Genomic DNA, 19,835 nt, shown 5'->3' on the forward strand with positions numbered 1-19,835 from the left:
TTGCCCTGGCCCCTGGTCCCAGCAGCGCTCTTTCCGCTTCCGAAAATAAAATAGCATTTTTCACCCATTACATCTCAAACCCATTTAATTGCTAGACGCGGCAGCATGATAAGAACAATAATTATAACTGGAGGGGGCTTCCTGTTATCCTGGCTATAGCCATATCCTGAGCTAATAAACACTTATGCTTTTGGTCACAGCATTGACTTAGCTTAAGTTCTGGCTATTAATTCACAAACAGGAAGCGCCTCCGAGTTATCATCTCCCTGCACAAACTTTGGGGTAAAGACCTTTACTCCGCCTCACTGGTGCCGCCTCCCTGATGAGCAAGTTTTGTGCGCTTTAACGAGATTTGAGGATGCATTCAAAACTCAGCAGGGCTGGCCTGTTCCTGGTGTTAAACGGGATCTGATCCGCAATGTGTCCACCATCAGATTTTCAGGCTTCCCAGCCCCTCGTGTGACAAGGACAGCGTGCAGGCAGGTCCCTGCCTGCGCCGAGCTCCAGCAGCGGCACTGGTGGCGAGGTGCAATTTACAAATATTACCCAGATTAATTCCATAAGCCACCCACATAGAAAACTACCGACAGGGCTGCTAAAAATACACCGCGAGTTGCAACAAAGTTGTCAGGAATAAGTAAGAAGCAAAGCTAAGAGGAACAAAACCAAAACAGAGGTAATCGCTGTTTAGAAAATAAAGGCTAATGCATATAAACACCTCTTTTTACCCAGTTCTGAAGGATGCCAGGTAGGAGGCATCCAGGAAATCGCTGGAGACACTCACCCAGGGCAGAAATCTACGCACAGCCCAGGCACTGGTGATGTCTAGCAGTAAGCCCTCTTAAAATGGGGTCTCCCCTGGTCCATAGAGCCTGTCTCTGTTCTCTGTACAGGAGGAAATGTCATACGATGAGCGCACCGATGATGATTTTGCACAGCAAGGGCAACATTGCCTAAAGGAGAGTCGAAAGAACCAGATTCTCGCCAGCCTCAAGCCATTCACCTCCTCTGAATCCGACACAGCCACCCCTGAGGAAGCCGCATCGCCGGTGCTCAGCGGGATGGTGACCATTAGTTTGCCCCAACTCTGGAGCAGAGGCCGTGCAGGATTACACCTGATGAGGCCTGCTTTGAAGCCCAACACATTTCCCCGTACGGCTCACAATCGAAACTAAAATCCAGGTCAAACATTGCGTGGCGGTGTTACTTCTGTTTTATTTTACTTGGTAGGTTTTTATGTCCTTCATTTTACCGCTCAGCTCTGCAACACTCGGGAAAAAAAATGAATGAGAAAAACCCAGTAGAGGAGAAGACGACAGCAAAAACTCTGAAGTCCTTAAAACGAATGCGAAAATCCTCCTTGCACAGTGTGGTGGGGGCGAGGATTTCACACCAGATATTCACTTATTTATCATGCCTCACCTATTAATATCAGGTGAGGCACCGTTCTGCTCCCCAGAACTGGTATTTAAGCCAGCTGCTGAGCACAGGCACGCACCGCCCTCACCTCCACGCTGAGAATCGCAGGTGACTTTGTGCGTGTGCTCTATGTTATCACCCACTTAAATTTCTATTGGAACCATTTCATAAGGCCTCTGAGGTGTCACATTTCCTCCCGGGTTGCCTTTTCTGTCAGAGAGCCTAGTTCTGAAACCCTTACGGTGGAGATACTGTTTCACCTACCCTCGCCTGCCTTGCGGTGGTGGCGGTGGGCGTGCGTGCGTGCCACCCGAGACCGCTCGGTCAAGGGCAGGAGCAGGGAACCGACGGCCCGACTGCCCGCCGCAGCGCTGATCCAACCCCTCGGCTCCTGCGCTCTCCTCAGTGGCCTGACTGTACCTGATGCTCCAGGGCAGGGCTACAGACCAGACTGTTTATGCACGTAACCTGAGGCTCGTAAGGGAGGATGGCAGTCCTTGCCTCCTTCCAAGGAGGAAATCGCATCCCCTGCGATAAGTAAGTTTTTATCTACGCACTGCGATATTGCAGGGAATTCTAAGGACCTCTCACGGCAACTAGGAGGCGAAAAACATTCATTAACCCCTCCTCCGCCTCCCTCGAAGCCATCCAGCAGCAATTTAACCCACAAACATACTGCAACACAAAACAGATAAAACAATCCCTATCAGCCTTTACGCTATCTACTGGCTCCTGCCATTTGGGATATTCACCTACTTTAAGGCTTGAGGCGTGCTGCAGAGCCTGGCCGCGGACCCTTCGGTATCGCTTGCAGGGCATTTGTTTTTACGGGTTGCTTTTCAGGGCATTTTTTCCATCTGCTCTCTTTTTCCAGTCAGGCAGAAGCACGGGCGCCGCTGAAGTTAGGATGCTCTAAGGAACCGCTAAACTTCCACCGCACGCTTCGGTGCGGCGGCACCGCCGCCTCCTCCCCGGGAGGAAGCCGGCGCCCTGCCCGCCCCGGCTGCGGCCGAGGCCTCCTCTCTCCTCTCCCTTCCCCTCCCCTGCCCGGCTCCGGGGAGGCGGCCGTGCCGGCGCTCGCCGGGCGCCCGCTGCGGCGCTCCGGGAAGGGGAGCGCGGCCGGGCTGACCGCAGGCCCCGCGCCTCACTCCGCCTCCGGCCGCTGCGGAGCCGCCGGGCGCCGCTGCCCGCCGAGGGGCACCGCACCGCCCCGCACCGCCGCCCGCCCGGGGGATGCCGCCCGGCGAGGAGCGAACTTCAGAGGAATCGCCGCATTACCCACCCTGCCAGCGGCGCCCGCTCGGGAGGGGCTGGGCAGGCTCAGCAGCGGGCGGTGCGATGCCGGGCAGGCCTCACCGGCCCGCCGGTGGCCCGGGGCCGCGCCGGGGGGGCGGGGGGGGGACAGGCCCGGCCCAGCGGGGGGCCGCGGGCGGGGGCCAGGCAGGTACGCACCGGGGCTGCGAGCCCCCGCCGCGGCCGGGGCCGGGGGCCAGACGGCGGCGGCCTTCCCCTGCCCGCGGCAGGCCCCCGCGGCCGCCCGCTGCTGTTGGAGGCGCCGGGGGCGGCCCGGGCGCACGGCGGGGAGGGGGGGGGTGCTGCCCGGGCCCGGGGGCCGAGGCCGCTCGGCGGCGCGGCGCGGCCGGCAGAGGGCGCCGCCGGCGGGCCGGCCCCGACCGGCACCCCGGGCCCGCCGTGGCCCCTCCGCCGGCACCGGCCCGCCGCCGCCGCGCAGGGCCCCGCCGCCGCCGCTACCGCCGCCGCGTCCCCTCCGCGCCCCCCGGCGGCGCCACCGCCGCCGGGCTCCGGCAGCCCGGTGCCCGGCAGCGGCGAGGGCGGGGAGGGATGGCCGTCCTCCCTCCGCTGCCGAAAACGCTCCTCTTTGTCTGCCTGCCTCTCGCGGGGTCCAAACTCCGCACCGCCGGTGAGCCCGGGGCTGCCCAGAAATAACCCAGCGGGCCGGTAACTTTACACCGCCCGCCGAGCGCCCTCCTCTCGGGCGCTGCAGCCCGGGCTCGATTTTCTCCTCAGATAAGTTTTACCGGCCTCGCCATAGGGAGAAAAGTACCGTGTCCCCGCCTCCCCCTCCCCGCCAGGCGCCCGGGTCTCCGCCGCCACGGACCGACCGGTCCCCGGGCGGGATAAAGCGCCCACCGGGTGGATGTCCCTCCGGTTTATGTAACGCTCCCCGGCCAGCGCCGAGCCGGGAGGGGTGACGGCGGAGGATAAATGCATCGCGAGGGGATTTAAATTAACCCTGATATATTTAATTTTTTTTTTTAAACATCCACCCTGAAATACGCACCGATCTAACACCCACCCACCCACCCCCATTATTTTTTTTTTTTTCCCCCAACCCGAAAAAAACTAAGTAAGGGCACTTGGGCTTCTCGCCGCAGCCCGGGCTGGGCTGAAGGAGAAGCCGGAGGAGCTGACAGGCGGCTACCGGCAGCCCCGTACCTCGCCGCCGCTGCCCGCGGGGTCTCCGCGCCCCGGAGGAGAGCCGCGGCGGGGGGAACTCTTGGGAAACTGGCGAAAGGAGCGGGGTGGCCGGTCCTGGAAATGAAAACTGCAGCGAGGGGCAGGCAGGCAGGCAGGCAGGCACACACACACGGAGGCGCAGGGCAAGCTCCGTCCACCTCATTGTTCTGCTCCGGCACCGGCACGGACTTCACCCACCGCCCCCCCCCCCCCCCCCTCCCCTCCCCGGGGCCCGAGCGCCCGGGACCGCGGGCCGGGGAGGGCTGGGGGGGGGGGCAGAGCCGGGGGGCGACCCGCGCCTCGCCCCGTTCCCCGCCGGGCGTCGGGCAGGGCGGGGGTGCCCCGCCGCCGCCGCCAGCCTCCCCGCAACAACGCCGGGGGGACGGCGAACCGCGGGCGGCCGGGGACCCCCGGTGTGTGTGTCCCCCCCCCCGCTGCGGGGCGAGGGGTGCCGGCAGGGCGGGCCGGGCCGGGGCTTACCTTCGTACATGGGGGCCATCGGTGCAAGGACGCCTGTTATTCATGGCAACGCCGCCACGAACGACGCGAGATCGCAGCCCCCCAAACTCAACACACATCTGCCATCTTGAGCGGGTGTCTCTCGGCGGAGGCGAAGCTGCCGCCTGCCTTCTGCATCGCTGCCCGCCTCAGCGCGGGGGGAGCCGGGCACATCCAGCCCCGTTGCCGGCCCTCCGACGCGGCCGGGGCGGGCGGGCGAGCGGGCGGGGGGCGGCGGCGCCGGGCCGGGCCGGGCCGGGGCCGGGGCCGGGGCCGGGGCGAGGCGCGGGCCGGGCAGGGGCGGCGGGCGGCGGGGCCCCCCCGGCTCGGGACGGCGGCGCTGGGGAGGGAGGGAGGGAGGGAGGGAGGGAGGGAGGGAGGGAAGGAGAGAGGGAGGGAGGAAAGAAGGGAGGGAGGGAGGGAAGGAGGGGGGCTGGCGCGGTGCCCCCGCTCTCAGCGCGGCATGGCTGCGTGTGCCGGGGCGCCTGCAAAAGTTGCACTGGGGGTGAGAGAAAGGGAGAGAGAGACGGAGGGAGAGAGAGGGAGACGGAGACCGAGACGGAGAGGAGGGAAAAAAAAAAAAGGGGGGAGAGGAAAAAAAAAAAAAGCGAAGGGAGTTTGCAAATAATCAAGCGCCGATGGCACTGATCGCGGCTTCCCAGAAGGAGAGGGAGCGAGCGAGAGAAACCCTCTGCTGAGATTATGTGGGATCTTGTTTAACAACACATTTCAATCAGGAGAAAAAAGGAACAGTCAACAGAAGTTGGTGAAACACTTCTGTCTTCCCCCCCCTCTTCTTTATAGAAAAGAGAGGAAGGAAAAAAAAAAAAAGGCAGCTGATTGAAGCTTTGCAATTCACTGGCTGTGGGGATCATATAATTTGAGCTCATGTTTTACAATAGCATGGAAAATTCCTACCTCTCGCCCTCTCCCCAAATAAATCTTCTATTCCCTCAAGGCATTTCACAATCTGGTTCACTGACAAAAGTTCCAATTTATCCTTTTTTTCATTTAGCTTGCTTGCAGTGTAAATATTTAGCGGATGCATTTAAAATAAACATACGTTGTTGCTTTTAGGATTCGGGTTGTGTTTTTGTTTTAAAAAAAAAAAGGAACCACATCAAAGAAGTGTTTACTTACTGAGATTGACAGCCACTACTTCCCCCCCCCTCCTTTTATTTTAAAAGATCCATCTCTCTGGTTGAGCTCTTGCTGTAGGAACACCAACCCGACCAGCATCATTTTTGTCGGTGCATACAGGAAAGCTGTAGGTGAAGCCACATTATCCAGAGCCCCCTTTGCCTGACAGGGGCTCTACAAAGGAAGGTCAGTCACCAGGTACCCATTACACAGGCAAGGAAGCTGAGACTCATGCAAAGCCTCTGGCAAAGGTGGAAACGAAACCTCAGGCTGTGATCCTGCATTAACTCCCGTCTGGATCTGCCCGCCTGGAGCTCCTTACAGGCGAGCAGTCTGGGACCAGATCGGTGAAGACATGCTCTCTTCGCGCCTGCTGTTACGGCTGGTCCCCAAAAACGCTGCCTCTTGCTGCTGCTGGTGCCAGCCCAAATCTCTCCCACCACAGGATTCGATCGCAGCAGAGCTTGACACCCAGCCGCTCCTGTTGATGTCTCGAGGAGGAGGAGGAGGCAAGAAGTAACTTTTATTTGGGGATTTCAGTGAGAGCCAAGCTCTCCCACCAGCCTGGCCCCTAGTCTTGGGTGCTCAGAGGATGCCTACACTGGCAGATAAAAGTGGGCCAGGGAGCAACCCATGTTGACCGGCTGATGGAGCAGGATGGCCGTGTCCACACTGCAGAGGATGTGATCCCCAGGCTCCTGTGGGCCCCCTTGTTCGCAAGGTAACTTCAGTGTTTTGCATGATTTTTTTCCCCACTGAAAGATGCCTGAAATAACAGGAGGGCTGTCTCACGGTCCATTAGCATTCTGTTTACAACATGAAGCTAAGGATACATGTTAAATATGTCAGGGAGTGGCATGCAGGGCAGGTGGAGGTGGTTGAGGGTGCAAAGTCAGCTGGGATGGCACTGGAGGACTGTGTACAGCAGAGGGAGCAAGACCTGCTGCCGTCTCATCCCTGCTTCATTTTGAGAGTGATCCCAAGACCAACCACCACCAAATCTTGGAAAGAAATGGAGCTGGCTTCAGCTGGACCACTGGGCAAGTCCAGGCCAGAGCTGGAGGGCAAGCGGTGCAGACAGCAGCAGGCGCAGTATTTGAACTTGCTTCTTGCCCCTCTTTTATTTAGCCATGGCGACCCTCAGAGTTTGGCTCTAGGCACTGAGTCGATAACCTCACATTTTCCCAAAACACATTTCTGGTCATTGTAATTCTGTGCTGCTCTCTTCTTTTATGATGGAGGACATTATCTGCTTTCCGAGGCTACTGATGCTTGTGATCCCAGCCTGCCTCCTTGCCCTTGATCAGAGCCGCAGCCATGGAGCCCCGTCTCAGAGCCACAGAGGAGACGTGGAAAAGTATCAGAGAAGAGCAGAGGACAAAACCAGAGGGGAGAAGCAGGCTGCTAAAGGAACCAGCTTCGCTTTTTGTCATTGCATTTTGCTGCAGCGTGGCTCCAGGATAGCCACATCACCCTTGCTCTCCTCAGCTGTGAAATGGGGGCAGGGGTACCAGCCTCCGCTGCGTGAGACTGCACCGATGGTTTCTTCTCCCTCTCTGTTTCACCCTGAGCTATCCCATAGCCCTTGGGTCTGCATTAACTCCATGTCCATCAAAGCTAGCATGATGCAAAAGCTTAAAACGTAAACCAAACTCACTCCCCCACCAGAAGAAAAGAGGAAGGGGCTGGTGGAGGGATCTGCAGGACTCACTCTGTGTGGCCTGGGCATGGCAATGGTGCCTCCTGGCCCTGTGGCTGGCGGGTGGACCAGAGAGGGGGACACGGAAGCAGCCAAACCTGTGCGTGACATACATACCTACGCAAATGTTAAAGCTGCCTGGCTTCAAAGCACAGGTTATTCTGCCTCTTTTAGGGGCAAGGTGCTGAACTTGGTGGACTACTTGGCTGGCCCAGGACGGCAATTCCTGATTGCCTTTCAGGTTCAGTAACACCAAGGACATTATAGATTCTCATCTGCCGATAATGTGTCCAAAGATAGGAAAATTAATGGCGATATTTTCACCAACTAGGACCGTTCTGGTCTTACATATTTTTAAATATTGCTGCCAAATGAGGTCACAGCACATTTGGTAAACAAAAACCAGCCCTAGCAGGTCCTGACCTCGGCCAAGATCTGCTGCTAAAACCTGCTGCACGGAGGAAGCTCGTGGCGTGTGGGCATGCAGAGGGAGCAGGAGTTCATCCTGCTGCGCACAGCCTTCCTCCTCAGCTCATACAGGGGCCTCCCTGTCAGTGGGGACTTGGGACATGTGGCTTGGACCTGGGGGGTACAACCCCTTCCTGTGCTTTCCTACTGCTGTGCACAGACATGGATGCACTCAGGAGGTGGCCCAGCTCTCAGCCTACCACCTTCTTTCCATTCTCCCCAAAACTGAGCATCCATGCAAGGATGCTACACCCTTGGTCATCTAGGCCCCGCCGTGAACATACCTGTTGGGAGCCAGGCGCTGGCAGCGAGGCCACAGCAGCCCTGGGGCAAGCCCGTCTCTCTGCGGGAGAGATCGTGGTCCGCTCTCTGAGTGCCTGAGACTGCAGGACATGTCACTAAAATTTTGAATCCAGAGAGACTTTCCCACCCCAACAGACTATTTCTTCTCTTTGGCCCCTTCACTTGGGAGGCGATCACAAACCAGCACTGGAGAAGCACATTTTAATGTCTCATCTTACGATTTTTCATTTCTCCATTTGCAGATTTGGGTCTACCATAAACACACCCATAGTCTGGGTGCAAGTACATGGCATGCTCAGCCTTGTCAGGGAGTGTTGTGTACCACTGAGGCAGCAGCATCCTCAGCTACATCCACCGTGGCTCCGGTGGTGGCAGAGACTAAGCCAGGGAAAGGAGGGGTGGCCTTTTTACAGCGCTGGGCTGGCACTCAGGAGGGCTCGTTTCCGTTTCTGCCCCACATGCGCAAATCTTGGTGGTCTTGGGCATGTCGCTCACTTCTCCAGAAAGGCACACGGTGTTTGACTGGCGTGTCTCAGGGGGCTGCTGGTAACAACCCGAGCCTATACTCAACTGCATTGGGAGTAGCAGGAGTTACTGTTTCTTGCTGGAAATGGTGGGAGTTTGGGGTTCTTTTTCTTTTTTCTTTTTTAAGTTAATACAGATTTTGCAGGTCAAGGTGCAAGAAGGAAGGCAGGCGAGTTTTAAAACATAGTTGTTGGGCACCATTCCCATTTTCGGGGGATTGCACAAATGGACACGAGGTGCCCTTTGGTCTCTCAGAGCCAGAAATGCTACCGTGGCATCACCTCCTCTTCTCTGCCGCCGCTGCCAGGCCCCGGCGGTGCCAAAAGCACACCAGGGGCAATGCCAGATGTGCCTGCTACTGATGTGCAATTTCTTCCTCCTTCTCCCAAAGAAAGCAAGCTGAGGGGGTTTGTGGCTCCCAGCTTTCTCAACTCATTGTCCATCCACTGCATTTTCTTTTTTGGAAAGATCGAGCCTAAAAAATGTACTAATAAAAGACTGTAAGGTACATTAAAAAAACAAACAACAACAACAAAAAATAAAACCAGAAAAGAAAGGCTGTGAGCACACAGGGTGAGCACGTCCCCTTCAGTGACAACCTTTAATACCTGTTTGCCTTCACGGAGGAGCTGGAAGGCAGCATGTTGTTAAGAAGAATCAGGCCCCAAATCTTTTGCATTAAGCAAAGCAAAATAATTTTGTAAACACCAGGGGAAGGTTTCCCAGTGAAATACACACAGATGTTTTCTTTTTAAATGTAAATCAGTGCGGGAATGGACAGTTTAATTAAAAGCAAAATTATTAGGTAAGTGCTGAGGGAATCTACTTTATTTGCTGGGTACACTCACATATTTTTAGTGCTGAGTCAATTGCAATTTTTAATTTCTTTCCTCCTAATACGATCAGCTCAGAGACTAGCCACTGTGATGTGGAATATTTGGGGGAGGATTTTTCCATGGATAGCAGGAATGTCTGCTCTGTGTGCAAGTTGCAGGTGCCCAGGCAGTCTGCTATGGTATGTCCATTCCCAGCCTTACATCTCTGCTAATCATTAACAAACACTCAGTATAGGCTGCCTCCATGGCATCACCTGGAGAAAATCCTGTCCCTTGTGACTGGCATTTTGGGTCGCTGCTTGTGGCTGAAACACTTGGGCTTACTGCTGGCTGGGATGCTAAGGGAAAGGGGCTACGGTGTTAACTGACTTTACACCCTGCTGCTGCTCTGTTGCTAGACTCAGTTCTCTTTGGTACCACCCATCCCTCCACACGCGACCCTTTTTGCAGGCAGATGTTTTGCAGAAGCCCCCCCTGCCCCTTCCCTCCAGCCCGCGCCTCCCTCTTCAGCATGACAAAGGATACAGACTGATTCCTAAGCACATCAGAAAACAGTCAGTGTACTGGACTGGGACCATGACTGCTTATTTTTTAATGTTCTGAGTAAAGGCCCTTATCTTTGAATGCATATGGAAAATACACTGCATACTTGAGTGGGGTTGAGGACTGATGGCCCTGTCATAGCTAAAGTTCAAAATAAGACCACAAAAACCTACAGCAAAATTATCCCGTGCACCAGATATTTTGTAAGAACACAGATATTTTTACTCAGTCTGAACATCAGTGGCACCCTCAGTGCAGCTTGTGTGATGCAAATGCCTTTTTCAGGGCGTAACAAGTGGATTCACGGTGCAGACATAGAGAGGGATGAGACGTAATTCCCACTATGAAACCAGGTGATGTTGACATAACTTCAGTGGCTTCAATAGATGTACCCCGATATAGACAGGAGTGTGGCAATGAGAAACAGGACAGATGTTGGTAAAACGCTTTAGATATCATGGATGGAAGAAAGGTGCGATGAAAGCGCACAGTCTGATTAGTGCCCCGGGGAAGGCAGAGATCTGGGTCACCTCATCCATGCCTACTACTACATCTGATCACATTTCTGAAGCTTGCTTCCCCATCAGGAGTATCGCTGAAATAAATGCACTAAAAATGATGTGGCCTCTCCGTTTGAGGGGTTAAACACAATTTCCCATCATCGAGCTTTTGCAGTTGGCTCAGGTATTGTTGTCAAGGTCTTGGATCCTTTTCTTCTTATTATTAAAAAAGAAACTTTGAAATATATAAAAAAAGTGCTTATCAGATAATGAAATTCTAGCTATGGTCAAGTCTTTCAAACAACCAGGGCCATGATTTAATTGGAAGTAATTATAGTCTTTTCTGAAGTATAATTTTTAGGGTATTTTTTCCCCTGACATTTGCAGTGTGGAAATTAAAAATAAAATGATGTCAGAATCACGAGATTTCAATCTGTCTTCAAACAATAATGTGGGCTAGTGTCAGAGGTTTGTCCTTGGCTGGAAGGAGGAAAAATTCACTGAAGAAAATCCTCCTGGTGAAAATCGCCAACAGCACCTAGTCGTGCATTTTCTGTGCTCTGAAATTCCTGGGAGACTCCTGCTTCCCAGAGCTCGCTAGAAACCCTCCTACCTCTGCTGCAGTGGGAAAGGGCACATCAGTACCTGCTCCTGAGAGCACCGCATTTGTGATGCAGGCTTTGTTAATTATTCCACCGGTAAGGCTGTATTAAGAGACACGCTTAGACCAAGGAAAAAAAATACCCATTCTACACAACAAAGATGCAGCCCTTATATCCTGCTGAAAATAACCCAGGGTGTAACAAAGTTATTTCCACAAATTTTTTCCCCCCAATATTTTCCCAATTTTTAAAGAAGATTTTTTTCAAATTATCCTCTTCTAAATTTTGCCCTGATTTCACTTTGTAATTCCTCAGCTTCCTTTGGTGAAACCACCAGTGTGTCCCCTAAACTCCAGCTCACACACTCTGTCTTACCCAAAGTGCCATTCCCAAGGGAGGGACAGTCTCCGCCAGCATAAACTCAACCTTTTTGGTGGCCAGTGGCATCAGCAGGGCCCCATGGGCAGAGCCTCAGCTGCTACCAGCCAGTGCAGCTCTGCTGGTACCGCTGATGCTATGATGCTCACAGACAGATATGCATCTCTGAATACAGCCACTTGGAAGGACAATTTGGCCCAGCCTTTTAAATCAGCTGCTCCAGACTCTGAATCATTTCTGTAGGGATGCATACACACACGCGAGGAATCATCTTGCACCCCGAACCCTGTGCTTCTGGATCTGAAATTTTAGATTTAATGCCCATTTTAAATCCATTCCTGAACACCAGTCAAAGGGAAAGGAGGAAACTATTTCAGATTAAAAGAGTTAACACATATGAAGAAAAAAAGTCACATATGAGGCAGGCTGTGATTATAGCGCTGCATAAAGTGCTGTAGAGGATTGTGTGAGGGATGCTCTGTTCTGCAAAGCATGTTGTCTTTTTGATGAGGCATTAGGTGAGGTCCCCTGTCATTATAGACTCTATGGAGTTATTCACCGGCTGAGTTACAAGCCAAATTCCCACTGGGCAACGCCTGCCTGGCCCACTCACGTACCCCACCTCACCACTCAGCTTTATTTATCCCATTCTCCGCTCTCCATCTTAAAAAGACCCATTGCGTGGCCTTGCTGGCATAGAACAGCTATGTTTGATCTCAGACATGGTTTCAGCAGCAAGGGAAGGGACTTGCCTCTCTCCTTCAGCCTCTGAAACAGCCTTTTCAAAGAAAGGTATCAGGAGAGTAATGTTAATTATTTTATTATACTGGAAGTTATGATAAGGGAAAAAAAAATTTATGCAGACTGAGGTAAAGTTTTGGCCAGGCCTTATAAGACAAACTCAGTGACTTTGAAATAATAAAACTTTCTGTGGCGCTTTGCCGAAGCTGATCTTCCATACTTCAGGGATAAGTACGGATGTGCTGACAGGAACCTCATGGCTTCCAACCCATGCACTGTGGAGAGCCTCGTGGGATTTTCTGGAAAGCAACTGCTTTTCCTAAATTAAACATTTTTATCCCCCCTCCCCAAATGGCCAGAAGACTAGCACTGTTTCAAAGACAAGCATGCGTGTTTATTTCCATGACTCTCATGCTGTCAACAGAAAATACTGGAAATTGCAGGCAAAGTTTCCAAGAAAGCAGAGATGGAGATTTTCTTTGCTTAAATTTCCCAGTACCTTCCAGCAGTCCTTCTCCTGCCTTTGCGCCCCTCCCTCACTCAGCCGGGAGCCTGCAGATCTGAGCCCATGACTTGACCACCGATCTGCTCGGGGACTTTGTGCATTTAGGTACTGTGGGCCAGGGAGTACATTTGGTACGCGCAGTGCCTGCCACAAGACAGACCTGAGCTTGGTGGGAGCCTCTTGGTCAGAGATGGGAAACCCTTGTAATATTTACACTTATTTGACTATTTAATGGAGGTCATCTCCTTTTCCAGCCCAGATATCTATAAAAGAGCCAAACCTGGCCATGATGTTCATCACTGTTAATGCTGTACCAATATTAATAGCTAAGCTATTGGTGATGGGTTCGCACAACAGCGTTGTGCCTTGCTGGTTAGCCGCAGCCTGTGACTATGGCTTTAAAAATTGTGCTGATGAGGTCTTGTCTTGCGACCCTGCCGCCCACCCACTTCCATGCTGAGAGAGCCGAATAAATATTTACTACTTCTCAAAATAACACCCAGCCACACTCATCCTTACTGCTGCAAAGTAGTTCATCTAATTGAAATAAGAATATAAGTAAACTGTTTGTCAAGGCAGTTTATTAGGAAAAGCATTGCTGTGTCAGGAGCTCCCTCACTGTGAGAGATGCTGTGTTGTCTCTCTTAATATTTAATGCCATTTTAATAATATTTCCCAGTTAGGGGTGCAGGCTGATGCCACAGACTCAAGGCCAAGCCTGCCAAAGTGGGGAGGAAGGAAAGCTCAGGGACTGAGGTCAGCTCAACTCCATTGACTTACCGTGGCAACTTTATTTGAGATTTGTGGATATTCCCTATCCTTACTCAGAAGGACACTTCAAAAGTTTGGGGCCACATCCCGAGGTGGTGGAGATGAGAAACCCACACTTTTCCTTTGGCAAACCCATTTCTCATTGCGATGCCGCTCCAGTTGGGCTCATTAATCAGATAAACCATAAACTGCTGAACTTCTCTCAGGCTCGTAATTGCAGCTGCAGCTACAGTGCTCTTACCTGTCTTTGGCAACTCTTGTTTTGGAAACCTCTAAACCTCCAGGTTAAAGTCAGAGGTGTTTTAGCTCAAGGAGTGGGGAGCTACAGCTGAAGTATCAAAGGTCCCCGCTAGTAAAGCATCCACGGATGCTCTCTCCGCGTCGCCCTCCAGCCCTCACAGACCTGCCTTGGCTGCAAAGCTGCTGCTCAGGCGGTGCCCCAGTCCCCGTGCTGTCCCCCAGGACTTCTCCTGGCAGTGATGCCCAGCTCAGGCTCTTCCTTGTTGTGAAAGACTCTTGGCTGAAGGACCGGGGAGTCAGAGCCTTTTGAAGCTGCTGCGTAATAAGCTGTATTTTTTTTCCAAACATCACTAGAGAGTTCAATAATAATTACATGAACTTTATAATCAGCCAAACCAGCGTAGGCATCCACCTGGCCTACACGTAGCATTTGTGAGTAATTTTACATAAAGGGCAGGTACTTTTGAACTTAGTGCGCAGGACTTGTGCACAAATAGCTATAGGAGGAGGGCCCAATTATAAATAAACCATCCTTAGTTGTCACTTTGCTGTCTCTGACTTCCCACGCATTCAAATGGTGAGACTGATTCATTTAATCTTACTCTAAAGCAGCAAGCCACAGAGGCAGTTTCCTGACAGTTGCTTAAAAAAGTGTAGCTGAGCTCTCTTAAATTGTCTTCCCTTGTATTATATTTAGACATTGTGATTAGAGTATCTGCCACGATATGCTTTTACTTTAAGGCAGAAGTTCAAGCTGCTTTCTGAAAGCAAACAGAGGTGCTCCTAGGAACCGAAGGGGCACGAGCGCCGGGGTTTGGCATTTAGGAGCAGAGACCTTCAGCGCCGCTTGCGCTGCTGGCTCCCCTGGCGCAGCCAGCCTTATGAAACCTGAGTTTTCAAATAAGTGCAACATTATTTACCATAATGAGACTACTGGGAAGGGTGGAGGCAGCGAAAGACTTAGCGGCTGTTTCCATACGTTTTAGCAATATCAGCTGAGCAATTCTTACAGTCTTCCCTTCTCCCCTCCGTCCCTCCTCCCCTCCTTCCCTCTTCCCGCCTCAAATCTGGCTTTTCTTGGCAAAGGCTTGGATGCAAAATCTGGACACTCCTGTCCTATGAACAAGGCTTATATATGTTTGTGTCACTGCAAAGCAGATTATAATGACTACACTTCATGCATTTTATTATAATTAAGTCGGTGGAGGTTTCAACACAGATACAAACTCGATGTGCAGCTCTGCCCTTGACGATTGCATACCGAAGAGAATACCTGAAAGCTCTTGTTTTGCTAAATATGCTATTTAATATTTTGTAATGCTCAGGTAAATGCAGTCGGTGAATGCAGAGTCTTCCGCATTTCTATATTATTATGGAGGAGGTTATTACAGTTACGCTGAAGGAGGTTTCCTCGTTACGTGACTTGCTTTGCCAGAGCGCTTGTCAGATACTGAACTGCAGGTTCCAGTCCTGCTGACCACCGGCTGTGATGAAAAGACCCCCAGACTCCAGCAGACTCTCAGCCACTGGTCTGGCTGCAGGAGCTCTACAGCAGGGTAGCAAATGTGACAAAAATCTGGCAGGCAGGACAAGGTGAAAGATCCTCTGGGCTCTAAGATACTTGGGGAGATGGAGAGGGCTCTGTGTAGAGGGGGAATGGTAGGGAGCAGATGCTGTACCTCCGACGCCTTTTGTTAACCTGGAATAAGTACTGTTGTGGAATTTAACACACTGAATTGAAAAGTGAGTTTCTCCCATGTGCCAATTGCTAGTTTTTTAGGTTTGTGTAGGATGCCTGTCTTCCTCCTCTAGCTGATCTACAGAGATCTGTAAATCTGTTATTCCTTCCAGATACCCTCACAGAAACTTGTGCTTTTAGTTTAGTACGTAGAAAACTTGAGGTCCTACATCCAGATCTTAATGTTGGTCCAAATGTAATTGGATTACCATTCTTTTAAGATGTGCTGTATTCCTTTTCTCTCAGATAAAAATGTCATGCTAGAAGCTTTCCACCATCCCGTGTCTCTAGAGAGAGTCTTGGAGGTGACTTTTCGGTGAAATGGTCTCAATATAATTCCAAAAATACTTCATATTTTGGAGCCTGCTCCTCAACCTCCAGCAGAGATCAAAGGGATCCCAGAAAAAAATTAAGCACCAGGCATTCCTAGGAGCTGAGCCTTTGGCTGTAATGAATCAATCAACTACCCTTTTATCAGCCAGATATAAATTGACTTGGGGCACTTTGGAGCCTAAGGCTAGTATGAGAGTTCTAGTTTAGGCTTTATTTCCATTAAAAAGTTGGACTCCAGAGGAAGACCTTTGTTTTCAAATGGTGTTTTTTCCATCTTCTTGTTATTTTCACCTTCAAGCTTGCTTGGCCAGTTGGGTATGAAAAGCTTGTTCTTGCTTCCTAGCGGCAAGATTATCTGTTGATAGTATTTATGGGGTGCTAATTACTATCTGTCATTGGTATTTATGAGGTTCCAATTGCTACAGTACCTAAGCGCCAGGTACAATATTGAGATAAGCATAAATGTTATTGAACGTGGACTCTGCTTTTCCCATCCTAGCGCTTGGCCCCTTTGACCTGAATACTTTTCTTTGTCCTCTCCCTCCTGTTTCTTTTCATATTTGTGAGGCATCTGAGAAAAGGTGAGTTTTGTGCTCAGCTATGAAACAACCCTGGCTTGTGAGCTCACCCGTGGGGTACCCGGTGCCTGTGGCCCCATCTCGGAGCGTATTGTGCTTCTGGTCCTCACGCTGGCGGGTGACCCAAGGCACCGGCTCTGTGACCCGTGGCACTGGGAGCAGAGCCGGCAGCAGCCTGGGTCTGCTTTGCCTGTAGCCTGCGTGCTGGCTGCTGCTGAATTGTTTTCCATAGGATGTTTTCCAAAACCCAGCAAACCATGGCAACTGGGAGAGCTGAAATCAAACTAGGTGCTGCTTCCCAGCCTGTGCACGGTCACAGAAGGTGTCCCAGGCAGAGAGCATGGAAAGCTTTGAACTCTTTGGACCAGGAGCGAGCAGAGAGCCACTGGAGCCTGACTGGCATTGATGTGAAGAATTTCTTCTGGCTACTGGTACTAAAGAGACAGTTTGCTGCTCAAACTAGAGCCCTTAACCAACTTGACCAATAGCTGTGGCCAGAGACTGTCTCAGCCTGATTCTGAGAAAAACACATGTCTGGGACTCCCTTTCTACCACTACAGAGAAATTAAAATGATCCCACAAGAAAGTGGAGATGAGATGAAAAAAATGCAGGTCACAGTAGCAGCTAGTTCCTAAGTGGGACAGGCATAAACTTCTTTAATGTGGATATAGAAGGGGACATGTGCTTTTTCTATTATTACCTGATTATGGGAGAGTAGAGAGAAATTTGCTCACAACCTCAAGAAAGAAGTGTTTGAAACACATTTTTAAAACATCTCAAATTTAAAAAAAAAGTTAGGATGGAAATTGAAATGAAGTATTTGTGAAGATTTTTTTCCCTGCTTTTTGATCAGCTCTGTTGGTTCTAATTGCTGTCCAAGGAGAAAGCTGGAAATTACTTCAAAATGCAGAATAAAGGGATTGCACCCTTGGTAAGCCCTGCCTGTGGGACAGCAACCCTGGGACAGACTGAAAATGCATAAATAAGGAAGGTGCCACGAACCGAAATTTATCTGCTGCTTACCCTTACAGCTATTTCCTTACCCTCAAATTTTCTGGAATGAAAAGCTGTAAGGATCAGTAATTATGCTAAGACTTTTCCTTTATGTATCACCGCTCACTCAAGACTTTCATCCCATTACACAAATAGCAGTGACGTGCTTGACGGGAGCCCTTTGAAGCAGGTAGTGCCGTTGCTGCCAGCTTGGTTTCCCCAGCGGAAGAGCGGCGGCAGAGGGAGGCGAAGGGACGGAGCCTGTGACGCCGGGATGCCCTCACCTTCCTCACCCTCGTGAGTCGCTCATGCCCCTCCTGCTTTGCCCCCACCGTGGGTTTCTGGCCTCACAACCCATCTGAGGGCAGGCTCTGTCAGGATGAGCGTGCATTGCCAGATGCTGTGGTGCAGCAGGCAGACAGAGAGTGGGCACCCAGCACCCAGCGCCCAGCACCTAGCACCCAGGGCCAAGTGAGCCAGCGATCCTACCCCTTGATTGCTCAGGGCTGCTCCATGACGCCAGTAGGTTTGCAGAGAACAAGCAGGGCTGGACCCAGGCTACACTGACTCCCAAGGACCCGCCAGCAGCTTCCCAGGGAAAATACATGCCTGCGTAAATAAAGAGGGAAATAATTGTAAATGACTAATTAACTGAGCAGAAGTAAAAACGGAAAGCAGAAGCAGGACTGAAAGACAGAAGGAAAAGAAAAGCGCCTGAGCTTTTTCATAGATGCAGAGGTTTGCATTTTGTGTCTAAAGAAATAGGGGAAGAAATTTAAATACATATTTTGGAAAAAAAATAATCACATGGGAAATGCGAAAAGAACCAAAAGCTTTTGTGAGGAAGCCACTGAAGAGACAGAGCTATAAATGCACAAATCCAAATATCAACCTTTGTTCCTTCAACAGTAAAAAACCAAATAATTCATTTAGTACAGAGTGAAAGTAAACTTTTGGGAAAGCACCCGAGGACAGTGCTGGGAATTGCTTACCCTGTTATTTTTGCTCCAGTCATTGGGCAGTATAAGTGAGGTAGTTATTAGAAGCGTTATTTATTCCAAGAAACATTGCATTCCTTTCTTCTCACCACTACCTTGCTTATAGTCAGGTGTATTTACTGAAATGTGCTCAAAGCCCTGAGCTGCACTACCACCAGTCTCCCAGCACTGTCCGTTCAGCCAGCCAGCAGAAGGATAAAAGACCAGTGAGATACCCTTCTTCCTCATAGAATCATAGAATAGTTTGGGTTGAAAGGGACCTTTAAAGGTTATCTAGTCCAACCCCCCTGCAATGAGCAGGGACCTCTTAAACTAGATCAGGTTGCTCAGAGCAGCGTCCAACCTGACCTTGAATGTTTCAAGGGATGGGGCATCTACCACCTCTCTGGGCAACCTGTTCCAGTGTTTCACCACCCTCATCGTAAAAAATTTCTTCCTTATATCTAGTCTGAATTTACCCTCCTTTAGTTTAAAACCATTACCCGTTGTCCTATCATGACAGGCCCTACTAAAAAATCTGTCCCCATCTTTCTTATAAGCTCCCTTTAAGTACTGAAAGCCTGCAATAAGGTCTTCCCGGAGCCTTCTCTTCTCCAGGCTGAACAACCCCAGCTGTCTCAGCCTTTCCTCATAGGAGAGGTGTTCCATCCCTCTGATCATTTTTGTGGCCCTCCTTTGGACCCGCTCCAACAGGTCCATGTCTTTCCTGTACTGAGGACTCCAGAGCTGGACACAGTACTGCAGGTGGGGTCTCACCAGAGTGGACTAGAGGGGCAGAATCACCCTCTAGTAGAGGGGCTGGCCATGCTTCTTTTGATGCAACCCAGGATATAGTTGGCCTTCTGGGCTGTGAGCGCACATTGCCATCTCTTCATTCTTCTTATTAAGGAAAAATGGAAAAAAGGATAGGTCTTATGGCACATCCCGAAAGCCAACAGCTGCCAATGACAAATCTCCCTTGGACTCAGATACAGCAGATGGTTTCTTCCTAGAGGGACATCCTACCCCGTTAAACAGTGAAGCTGGTGGCAGGTGAAATTGGGACAAGGAGGTAAGCAGAAAATGGCTTGTCAGGGAAGCAGGATCTCACTTACAGAGCTCCTGAACTGAAAACCCAGCCTTTTTCTTCCAAAAGGCTAGATGGAAAACAAGTCTAAATATGCTTTCTTTGCTCAACATCACAAGGTACCTTCTGTACTCTGCTCTCTCATGTTTCTGGATGAAAGAAAATTCAGCAGGCAATTTATCACTAAATTAAAGTCACCGCTATCAAAATCATTCTGGATCCAAAAGAGCCGAATAAATTTGATCTTCTTGTAGAAATGTATTTTGGGCAATGATAAAGAGCCTGGACCAGCTGCTTCTCGCTTAGCTCTTACGTAGGCAACACCTGCATGGATTTCAGTCATGGACCGGCTGACTGAGGGCTGGCCTGGGGAATTGCAGTGCCGTGAGCTGAGCTGGAGATGGAGGGGCTGGTGCTTGGGGACCACACTACGTTCCTCAGCCTGGGACGCTCCAGAGTCCCCAGAGACATGGCAGCCGGGC

The 19,835-nt window shown here is 51.1% G+C and overlaps 1 protein-coding gene across 4 annotated transcripts in view; it reads right to left on the reverse strand.

Moving 5' to 3' along the window:
• The window catches only part of HIPK2 (homeodomain interacting protein kinase 2), a 133,804-nt gene extending 129,217 nt beyond the window's left edge, over nucleotides 1–4,587 (reverse strand). For all 4 annotated transcript variants that reach the window (XM_050896496.1, XM_050896481.1, XM_050896490.1 and 1 more), the window contains exon 1: nucleotides 4,378–4,587. In XM_050896496.1, the coding sequence (XP_050752453.1) occupies nucleotides 4,378–4,396 (19 nt within the window). In that variant the 5' untranslated portion in view covers nucleotides 4,397–4,587. The remainder of the gene's footprint in view (nucleotides 1–4,377) is intronic.
• Between the last annotated feature and the right edge of the window lie 15,248 nt (nucleotides 4,588–19,835).

This window comes from Gymnogyps californianus, chromosome 1 (genome assembly GCF_018139145.2).
Source record: "Gymnogyps californianus isolate 813 chromosome 1, ASM1813914v2, whole genome shotgun sequence".
NCBI classification, from domain to species: domain Eukaryota; kingdom Metazoa; phylum Chordata; class Aves; order Accipitriformes; family Cathartidae; genus Gymnogyps; species Gymnogyps californianus.